Below are 11535 nucleotides of genomic sequence, written 5' to 3'. Positions count from 1 at the left end.
ATAACACCAAATTTGATTATGAGAATAGTTGACAACGAATCGATTATGAGAATATTATTGATTTAGTCGATTACTTGTTGCAGCTCTAATTACAATAACAACTGGTAATCTTTATTCGGTGCACTGTAGTTTCCCTTAAAGTTTAAAGATATTAAGCCTAGCTTACAAGGCCAGTGTGCATTAGAGGTGAATATCCCCCTTGTTGTTTAGAATTACCAGCAGTTGCAGAAAGATTTTATGGAGGATGATCACGAGCGAGCCGTGTCGGTGGCTGCTCTGTCTGTCCAACTCTTCACTGTCCCTACCCTGGTGAGTAAATGGCGATTTTGTTTTGAACTGATAGATGGCACCCCTTGTCTTTCTTACTTTCCTCTCACTAGAACTATGAGCGATTGCAGAGTGATTATGTCAAAGATGACCACGACAGGGAGTTCTCAATCACTGACCTATCCGTGCAGATATTTACAGTCCCTTCACTTGTAAGTATTCGAGTTAGTGTACGCACACGTGGCGTCCTTGAATGCGTAAGTATTAGCCAGGCTGAGAGGCTCTGTTGGCCACCAGACACGGGTCAGGTTTCATCATGGGCTGTATGAGCGTGCGTGTGTTAATACCATTATTTCATAGTTTTACTTGCTTGTCATATCATTTGCCTGCACATAATGGAGAAATACATTTTATAGGTGAATGTGAACCAATTTATTTTTTTTTCCATTATGTTTGGTGTAATGTCTCACTGTATACAAATCATTTATTGTTGATCAGTTGCAAAGTTTCTCATCTGCAGGGCCTACCAATTACTGAACTTTCTGCTGCGAGCTGACAACCCAAAACCTTTATTCAACATTCTGCCCAACACTATCGCCCAAAATCAGTGTTTTTCTTTACAATTATTATCCATGTACCTGGCTGATGTACCCCTTGTTTGGCTTTGTTACTAAGTGATGCACTAAGCCGGAACAAGCATGCAGCAGGTGAAAGAAGTATTGGGAGAGTAAAATATTATTTTCCCAATACTTGGAGCTGGTGTGGGACACTGCAGCCATCACATACTAGTTCTTTATACTGATAGCCGAGTGATCATGTAACTGCTGATCGCAGCTCATGGTCTCTCCCCCCACCCCCTGCAGAGAGAGGCAACTGTCAGTCGCTGCTCCCTGCAGGGATTCCTCCCTTCTCTGTTCCTTCAGCACACAGTGCAGGGGGCAGACACAGCGGGCTCTGACTGTAGAGAGATGGAGCCAGCTGTCACTCGGGCAGTAGTGGGTAGTAGCCCGCTATATGCGGACTTTGGGTAAATGTATTCTGGGTTACCCAAAGCAGAAGTAAAGCCAAAAAAAAAGGTTTGACTTCTCTTCTAAGTTTAGAAACAAAAACAGCCCGCATGCTTCTTCCTCGTCAGGGGCTCAGTAAATAGGGAAACCTTAAAATGTGCATACTTCTATCATAACAGGTTTACTTAGGTAAAGGGTCATGGGATGGGAGTGGAGGGATTGTAGTTTTGCCTAGGGAAGTAGCTACAAAGCCACATTCCTACTTGACACAAGGACCTTATTTCCAGGGCAGTGAATCTGAACCTGTGTGGTAGCGTTGCTGCCCCTGAATGTTTATGAAGTACAGGGTTTAGAGCCTTGGTTCTCAACTGGTGGGTCGTGACCCAAAAATGGGTCGCAAGCCTGTGTTCAGTGGGCCGCCGCATACCTTCCCTTTTTTTAGGGGAGAGGCTGCTCTGCCTTCCCTAGCGCAGCACCGTCGGTTCTTGTGCCGAGCAGCCATTCAAAATATGCTGCGCGGAGGCGAGTGTCAGCTTGAGGTGGGCTGGGGGTATGGCTGCGAGGGAGCTCCATCCATACGTGCATTGCTTACAGCTCCCTCGTGTGTCCTATAGAGGTGCCTTGACCGGAGTGACTTCAGATTCTGGCTCCCGGCACCTCTTCCAGCTCAAGGGAGCTGTACAAGCAATGCACATATTGATGAAGCTTCATCACAGCACAGCAGTCCACACTGGGCCCCAGGCTGGGGGTCCACTCCAGTTCTCATAAGGTAAGGCTACTGGGTGGACCTTAAAAAATAGAAAACATTTTTTGGTGTGTGTGTGTGTGTGTGTGTGTCAGTGTTTTTGAGGCCCGTTCACACTAGTACACTGCGTTAATCACATAGTGCCATTTGAATGGTGTCCCAAACGCACCTCCCACCCACAGTTCGTACGCCTGCATTGGAATGTGCGGTACCATAATGCCGTGCGTTCCATTGCAGTGCAGACATTGCAGACTTGGGTCGCGACTTAATGACCAAGGACAAATCTGGGTTCTGAGGTTACACAGGTTGACTTAAAGAAAACTACATTTTAGAGCCCTGCCATTACCCTTAAATTCCGAGCCCCTTCATGACCTGGGAATCTATTCAACTTCCGAGTCTATGCTTAGTAGAGTAGATTAAAGCTGGCCATACACTTGGCCTCAATGCTCAATTCCTCATCTACTCTAAACAGCATGAATGAAGGAATCTTCCCTGCCGGCTATTGTGTTCTGACATTTGGTGCCACAGTTACCATATCATAGTTGGGTATTATAGATGGTTACCATTAGTACTTCAAACTGACTTCATTTCACTTCCTATTTACATGTATCGTTGTTTGTTACAAGTATAACTGATTACATTTCTTTCTTCCTTTTTAATTTCTTTTTCCCCTTTTCAGCACCAGATTCTCAGTGCACGTCATTACAATGTTCATTTTCATATTGCTGTTATTTACTAAAGATAAAACCTATTGATCTTGCCTAGGCTCGGATGTTGGTGACTGAAGAGAACTTAATGACCATCATAATAAAGACATTTATGGATCATTTGAGACATCGAGATGTCCAAGGCAGGTTTCAGTTCGAACGATACACAGCACTGCAAGCTTTCAAATTTAGAAGAGTTCAGAGCCTAATTTTGGACCTTAAGTGAGTACAACAATAGAAACCTAGATACGTTCACATCTTTCGGCTTATATGAGCCTTGGCCAACCTGTACAGCTGCTGGTTCCCCTATTGTGCGTGTATATAAAAATGTGGGAAAAGAAGCACATACAGTATATTAGCCATAGCAGCCAATCCGGTGAATGGTTTGGTTTGTTTTCTAACCTTCTGTAGACGAATGCATTTTGGAATCTGGCTGCATTAGACAAAACATTTGCTTTTCTGTCTTCCATATTTTGTGAATAGTCTCTGCTCTGGCCCTTCCTTCCTAAAACCTATATGTGCAAGTTGTTGGCTTAGTTGTTGGCCAAGCTGCTCCGTGTGCTATCTTGCTTCTGTACACACTGGTCTTTTAGTGCCTCAAATCATACTAATAGATTGGCAACATAGACCTGTGCAATAAAGCTTTATTTGGTCACAGAGAGGACTGTGGAAAGGTAATATAAAGACAGATTTTAGGAAGTTATACTAGCAGTAGTGTCTGTGTACTATAACAAAGATCAAGAAATGTTTATTCTTTCCTCTGCAGATATCTGCTTATTAGCAAACCTCCAGAGTGGTCATCTGCTCTACGCGCCAAGTTTCTGGAAGGGTTCTATGTCTTTTTAGAACTGATGAAGTGCATGCAGGTATGTCCTGTGCCCTGTGCCTTTCATTATATGCAAATTTTATTGTCTCAAATTATCAATTTTCTGTATTGCTGCTTCACCTGTCTGTCTGTCCGTGCAGGGGATGGACCCCATAACCCGCCAGGTAGGCCAGCATATTGAGATGGAGCCAGAGTGGGAGGCGGCTTTCACCTTACAGATGAAGCTAACGCATATCATTTCCATGATGCAAGATTGGTGTTCTACTGATGTAAGCATCACATACATACATGTTTTCATCATTATATATAGCTGTAGTGCATTCCACAGTCCTTAACAAATAACACAGAGCCATTAAAATCCATGCCTTGCCTTTTACAGTGCTGCTTTTATTATCGTATATTTTCCATTTTACTTTGTGCTTGCTAACTCCCTGGAGTTAAAGTAGAATTAAACCTTTGGGGTTTTTTTTGCATATATCTACTGCTAGCAAGCAAAATAAATAGTTAACATATAGGCTAAAACTTACCTGTTTGTCCGCTGCTCGCACCCGTCCGAAGTTCTGAAGAATCACAGGCGGTCGTGAAGGATCGTGGGGCAGGCACATGCACAGTAGAGATCTTTGGCCGGGAGAAGAGACGCAGGGTCAACTCAATGCACGCAGCCCGTCAGCGTGCACGCGCACAGACTCCATGGGACACAGAAGACCCAGCAGACAGCGCTGGATCAGAGACTGGCAACGGTGCTGGAGGGACTACTGAAAAAAACTGACAAGAAGATGATCGAATCAAGAGGCAGCATTTAAAGTCCTTAAAGCAGCATTGGGGGGAGGAAAGAAAATGTCACGTTAATAGCCAGAGTCCTTTTTAAACTATTTGTTTTTTGAATTGTAGGAGATAATCTGAACACCTGAACTAAGTCCAAATAACACTAGAAGAATATACAAACTTCTCGAGAACTCTGGACAGGTTTACTTTAGAATAGAAATTCCTATTAAGATGCTTTCAAACCCAGGTTACTGTTTGAATAAAACTTGCACAGGAAAGAGAAATCACAGATAGCAATAAGGAAAAGGCTAGGTGGGATATCTCAAGCAAATCTAAACTTTGTCCATGCAAAGCAATGCAGCAAGTTTCCTTCACTCCTGCGATGCTCTGTGAAACAACTGGGATTGAAGATAATAGCATGAGGGGACATTTATTTAGCAGATTAGCGACACAGTGACAAAGCAGACTGCCTTTCCATCAGCAACGTTTGTGTGACAGATTTACAGATCTTTGTCAAATTTCTGAGGATGAGTCAAATTTTCACTCTAAACAGATGCACATTTAAGAAGTGGAAGGGGTCGGGGTTTATTCTGTTGCTACTTTAGAGCAGCCAAAGGAGGAATTTATCTTCTTTCTTTTACTTCTCCTGTTTAGCATTGCTTTGTCCTGTGAATTGATAAATGTCCCCCCTTGGACCTCCAGGTATGGTAGAGCATGTGACTTGCTGTCCTTCCTCGTGTGTGCACTGGAAAAAGGTTAACTTTAAGGTCCCTGGTGATCTTTGAACCCAGGGATTTAGTATTGCAAGATCAAACTGTTTACCACTTAGTCATTGTGCTATATGACACAATATTGCCTATATCTTTTGATCTATTAAATCATTTCCAAGGCAAAAACTTTACATTTTGCAAAGAGTTTGAGTGTACTATTGGGGAGATTACCCTTCGCTTCCTGTCCTAGAGACAACGCAGGATGAAAGAGGAGATCTCCCCCCTTCTAGACATTTGTCACCACTGGAAGATCTCATCTCCTCCTGTTCTATTGACCGCTGTCACAAATTGGTCACCAGGACAAATAAAGATTATGAATCTCTCCCAGCGGATTCACAGACACCTGCAAAAGGTTCTAACCCTTACCTACTCTATCCATACACTTGAATGTTCTTACTAGTATGTGCGTTATTATAAACAGGACAACAGCAGCATTTGATAGGATATCAAGTTTATCTTTTGCGTTCATACTTGTATTTATTTGTGTCTATGGACCTGTACTGTGCTGTCTACATGTTTTCTCTGTGCTGGTTCCAAGAGATGTCTTTAAATACAGTAAGTTAACCCCAATCGGACTGATATACAGTTGAAAGAAGTAAAATTGGGTCTTTCTTGTCTCCAGGAGCATGTTCTGATTGAAGCCTACAAGAAGTGCCTGGAGGTACTGACACATTGTCATGGCGGATTCACAGATGGGGAACAGCCTATAACTCTCAACATGGCGGGCCACTCAGTGGATACCATACGGTACTGTGTGTCTCAGGAGAAAGTAAGCATCCACCTCCCAGTCTCACGACTTCTAGCAGGTAAGTTAGCCATAAATTTGACAACACAATGGCAGATCCCTGCTGATGTAGGAAATGGCATTGTTCACTTTGCATGTATTGGTACTGATGTCATCCCAGACATTGTATAATGCCAGCGAAAAGGAGGCTTGTCCTGGGATTTCTGTTTCTATATATCTGTACATTGGGCTCTGTGTTTATAAGAAAACCTTTTAATGGCTTTTGCTATTTTTTATCTTTTTTTCTTTACGGTTACCAGTTTATACATTATATATCTATATCAAATGATTGGATTCAACACTATACTGCAGTTACAATGTATTTATCCTTCCATGGAGCAAAACAGCACAATCTTGTGAACAAACAACAGTTTTTGGCGTCCCCGCCCTTTCTCAAGTTCAGGAAAGGGTTGGGATGCCTGAAACTGTTTGTTCAAAAGATTGTTCTGTATAACCTGTTTTGCTCCATGAAAGAATTAATACATTTTAATTGCAGTAAATTGATTGGTGTTGCATCCCAACATCTAATTAAGCAGTTTGTGGCAGGGAAGTTGTAGCTTGATTGATGCAGATACCAACGTTGGTGTGTGTGTGTGTGTGTGTGTGTGTGTGTGTGTGTGTACATGCCCACACACCCTTCCTCGTGTCAGAGCTGGAGCTCCCCACTCAGCAGTAAGTATGAGCTTTGCTGATTGAAGACCCATATATCTGAATAAGCAGAGGATTGTATTTAAAACTGCTTTTGGAGAGGATTGTGGCCATGCTATGGTCATTGTAATATTTACATGTTCTTAACAGGCACCAAATAAAATAAGCCCTTACTGACCTCGGTGTTTAAGGCCATAGTGGAGCAATTCATTCTCATAGTTCACAATACAAGCCAGGTCTGCTTTCCCATTTTTTGTGCACCTTCTCTGTGTTTAGATTAGAGATGAGAAAGCTGACAGGCTGCCAAGTCACAGCTTGGAGGAGGGAGCTGAGCTATCACAAAAAGTAAAACCTGAGGTTTAGCTGCAAGCAAACTTTGAGGGCGAATTGATATACTGCTTATAAAGTATACATACATATTTGAATGTCCTTAACCTGGACTCAGTTCTGCTTTATGTATTCTCTGACTGAATTAATAACTGGATCTTTGTCCTTTTTTCACTCTTAGGGCTGCATGCATTGCTCAGTAAAAGTGAAGTGGCATACAAGTGTCCTGAGCTTCTACCCTTTGTAAGTGTAACAATTTCCATCTGCTGTCCATGTCAAACATGATCCAGACATTGTTCAAGACATTTTTAATGAAAGCTTTCTGTTTAGTAGTCCACACTGAACTGCAGAACTTTACTGCCAGGTGAAATGTAGATAGTAACATTAAATAGATAATATATATAAAAATATATCATGAGTTAAAGAAGTTTGAGGAGACTTAAAAAAAAATACTCTCCCCAGTACTTATTGCTGGTCAGCTTGGTCGACTCTTGGTCTTAGAGGCGGTATGGAACAACTGCATTGTCCTACGCCGCCTCTAAGACCGAGAGCTGACTGAGCTCATGATTGTTGATCATTCGCCCTCATTCACACGAGTACCAGCCGGCCCGTACAGATCTGTGGTGCATGCACGGCCGTATCGGGCAGCACCCAGGAATGACAGGTGCTGCGTGTGATTATACGTAGCAGTCTGTTCTTCTCTATGGGAGTACGTGGCCGTATGCCTCCCTACGCTAACCCGAACTGCACGTCGGTGCGGGTATCCCTGCTCAGACGCAGATCGGATCCATCCTGTCAGCGTACGGGCACCCGCGTAGACGTGCAGTTCGGGTGAGCGCAGGGAGGCGTACAGCCGTGTACTCTGTGAGAAGAACAGGCTGCTGCGTATAATCACACACAGCACCTGTTATTCCCAGGAGCTGCCCGATACGGCCGTGCATGCAGCACAGATCTGTATGGGCCGGCTGTTACTCGTGTAAATGAGGGCTTCAGCTCTTGGTCTCTATTCCCAGCAAAGAGCATTGATTCTGAGTCTCTGTCCCTGTAGGAATTCCCCATCTCCACTCTGCTTCTCTCCTGGAGCTACAGGCAGGGGAGAGGGTGCACATGGCTGGTTCTCAGCCACACACAGAGAGGCAGAGCCAGCCGTCAGGCAGCTAGGGTGGACCATATTGTTGGGATGCTTTTCAACTGTAGGGTCACATCACTCTGTAAAGTTTGGGTAGAATAGCACCTACCGAAATAATGATGTATTAAAGTGCAAGCAATTGCCGTCTTACACTTAAATACAATTTTGACACATTCTTTAGTATGATGTTATATCTTCATTTGCAGTATTAGTGTGCTCTGTAAATGTGATGTTTCTTGACTGTTTCTTAGAGTGAACTGAGCCCACCAATGCTGATTGAGCACCCACTGCGCTGCTTAGTACTATGTGCTCAGGTGCATGCTGGAATGTGGAGAAGAAATGGATTCTCTTTAGTAAACCAGGTGAGTAATCTTCTAACTTACATTTTTCTGTATTTTTGTTAAAGCTGAGCTATTCCTCTGTGGTTTGCCAAGGCTGTTACCATAATGTGCCGTTATGCACAGCTTGCTTTTATATTTTGGTACACTTGCTTTCCGAATTGCCCTCTTCCAGTGATCAACATAAATGCTCCCTCTTATCACTACATTGCTGCTGCCGCCATGTTACCCCGATCGTCTTCCACAGTTTCCGCTTTGCATGTGTGCAGGAGTTATTTACTCCTGACACTTACTCCTGGGATTGTACTTGGTGTCCATTTAAAATACAATTGATGGAAGGCATGGGAAGAGGTTTCATTGCAGAAGAGACATGCATAGGTTCTTTTGTCATACAAACCTACCTAAGTGTTTTCAAATGTTCGAGGAGTTTAGGGGAAGAATTGTTTGATTGAGAATTTCTTGGGGTTGTAAGACATATAGACATAAGGATCTCATAACTTTCAAGCTTCTTTCAAGAAACATCTATATTATGCTGGTGTGCCTTAGTAAGAAACATTATTTGTTCTATATCATTTCTGACCTGTTTTGTTTTTTTCACAGATTTACTACTATCATAATGTGAAATGCAGAAGAGAGATGTTCGACAAAGACATTGTGATGTTACAAGTAAGCTATGGTTACTTTTAATGCCTTCACTTGTCAAAAGCTTAAAATAAAACACTGTGCTTGCTGTATCTACAATGGAGGGTGTTTTTTCATTCAGTAAAAAGTGACCCATGTCCCTGGCCTTCCTGACCATCATATAGTAGCCTTGCCTCCGCTCCTTCGCAGCCAGTGGCCAACAACCTGGCAGAGTGGGGCATCACTCCCTCAGTGTTGTGACAGTGTTTAGGCCTAGCAATTGACTGCCAGGCTCGAGCACTTTCACAGGGGAACAGGTCGCATAATAAAACATGCTTGAAATATTCTGCATGAGCAAAGTTAGTCTCTTTCAAGATTATATATGTTGTGTGCATAGATATATGTGGGGGCGGCTAAGTTAAATTTGTCTGGATTAAAGAAACGGTTAGTAAAGAAGTAGTGGAAAAGTTTATTATTACAAGGAGTAATTTGTATGTGAAATATGAAAAGTAATTGGTAGAAGAGAAGAAGATATGTTATATAACATTTTGGAATTATATTTTGTATTAAATATATTATAATGAAATGTTTATATGTGATAGCCGCCCACGAGGAAGTCTTTTTTGGTGGTTAAATGTTGATGTTGAATTATATTATGTAAAACTTTAAAGAATAAGTAAAAAAAAAAAAAAAAAAAAAGTTAATACCTGGCAAAAAAGGAAGAAACACATCCTCACATGTGTCATCTCTAAAAATGCTGCAAGTACAGAAAAATACCTAATGATGTTGCCAGTAAAACCATTGAGATTCTAACTTCCTTTAGTGTGCTGACAACCCTGGCCCTTTTGCAATGAAATCCCAAGCAGTGTTATCAGCCCTGTCCGAGTTTTCCTCTGCTTGACTACAGAACTGCTCCCCTTTTTTGTTATGGTGATAAGAGAAGCTGCACCACTGCACAAATGCAGTCTCGCATCCTACAATATGTGTTTTAATTCTAGGCCGGAGCTTCCATGATGGATCCCAACCATTTTCTGATGATTGTGCTCAGCCGGTTTGAACTCTACCAGATACTCAGCAACCCTGATTATGTGAAAAGGTTCAGAAAAGACAACTCAAACAAGGTATGACTTTATCCTCTACACTTTATGTATTATCACTTTACAATTGGGGGGGTCATGAACAAGCCTAATCCTGGTATGAATGTACAGTACTGTGCAAAGGTTTTTGGCAGGTGAGAAACAATGCTGTAAAGTAAGAATGCGTTCAGAAATAAGTGTTATAGTTTTTTTTATCAATTAACAAAATGGAAGTAAATGAACAGAAGAGAAATCCAAATCAATATTTGGTGTGACCACCCTTGCCTTCAAAACAGCATCAATTCTTCTAGTTCACTTGCACACAGTTTTTAAAGGAATTCAGCAGGTAGGTTTTTCCCAGCATCTTGGAGAACTAACCCCAAAATTTTGACTTATCAGTCCAGAGCAGCTGCTATGTTTCTGCACCCCAGCTCCTTTGTTTTCGTGCATAGTTGGGTCGCTTAGCCCTGTTTTTATGTCGGCGGTATGGCTTTTTGGCCTCAATTGTTCCATAAAGACCACTTCTGGCCAGACTTCTCCTGACAGTAGATGCGTGTACCTGGGTCCCACTGGTTTCCGCCAGCTTGGTGCTGATGGCACTGCTGGACATCTTCCGATGTCGAAGGGAAGTAAGAGTGATGTGTCTTTCATTTGCTGCATTAAGTTTCCATGGCCGATCACTGCGTCTACGGTCCTCAACGTTGCCCCTTTCTTTGTGTGTCTTCAAAAGAGCTTCAACAGCTCATCTTCAAACCCCAGTCTGCTTTGAAAGTTTTGCCTGGGAGCGGCCTTGCAGATGCAGTATAACTACCTTGTGTCTTGTTGCTGTGCTTAGTCGTGCTATGGTGTATGACCTGGGACATGAAACTGTCTTCCACAACCTCACCTTAGTAGCAGAGTTTGTCTGTTCCTCACCCAGTTTTAAGCCTCCTACACAGCTATTTCCGTTTCAGGTAATGATTGTCTTTCAACCTACCTATGAATTTGATGATCATTAGCACCTGCTTGGTATATTTGGTTAATCATACACCTGACTCATCCTGACCCTGACTTTGTGCAAGTGTAAAAACTGATGCTGGTTTGAAGCCAAAGGGTAGTCACACCAAATATTGATTTGATTTAGATGTTTCTTCTGTTCACTCTTTGCATTTTGTAAACTGAAAGAAATAAACAATACAAATATATATTTTTGAAAGCATTCTTACTTTTCAGCATTTATTCACACCTGCCTAAAACATTTTTACAGTACTGCATGTGGCCTAGGTGCAAAGTGAAAGGTTCAGAAATGGGGAAATGTGTAATTATCTGCAGCGAGACATCGGTCTAATATACTGTATGGCTGTGCTTGCTGTTGCTTTTTTTCCCCAATCTTTAAACTTTTGAGTCATGTTTATAATGTATGTGCTTTATCCGATGTATTTAAAGAGACTCTGTCACTTTGTCCATATAGAGGAATGTGACCGTGTCTGCTGATCCCTCACCCCCCCCCCCCCCCCCCCCATCAGCGGAGGAAACACCCAGACGA

The 11535-nt window shown here is 42.4% G+C and overlaps 1 protein-coding gene across 1 annotated transcript in view; it reads left to right on the top strand.

Annotated features, from left to right (window-relative positions):
* The window catches only part of UBR2 (ubiquitin protein ligase E3 component n-recognin 2), a 76663-nt gene that overhangs the window by 28272 nt on the left and 36856 nt on the right, over positions 1-11535 (top strand). Inside the window, exons 11-19 of the mRNA XM_018555975.1 lie at positions 211-309; positions 2785-2948; positions 3493-3592; positions 3693-3821; positions 5710-5893; positions 7028-7089; positions 8227-8337; positions 8914-8979; positions 9933-10055. Of these exons, the coding sequence (XP_018411477.1) occupies positions 211-309; positions 2785-2948; positions 3493-3592; positions 3693-3821; positions 5710-5893; positions 7028-7089; positions 8227-8337; positions 8914-8979; positions 9933-10055 (1038 nt within the window). The remainder of the gene's footprint in view (positions 1-210; positions 310-2784; positions 2949-3492; positions 3593-3692; positions 3822-5709; positions 5894-7027; positions 7090-8226; positions 8338-8913; positions 8980-9932; positions 10056-11535) is intronic.

The sequence above is a fragment of the Nanorana parkeri genome, unplaced genomic scaffold (assembly GCF_000935625.1).
Source record: "Nanorana parkeri isolate BGI_ZX_2015 unplaced genomic scaffold, ASM93562v1 scaffold1, whole genome shotgun sequence".
Lineage (NCBI taxonomy): Eukaryota > Metazoa > Chordata > Amphibia > Anura > Dicroglossidae > Nanorana > Nanorana parkeri.
Note: the sequence above shows the minus strand (reverse complement) of the source record. Positions and strands in the feature narration are given on the sequence as shown.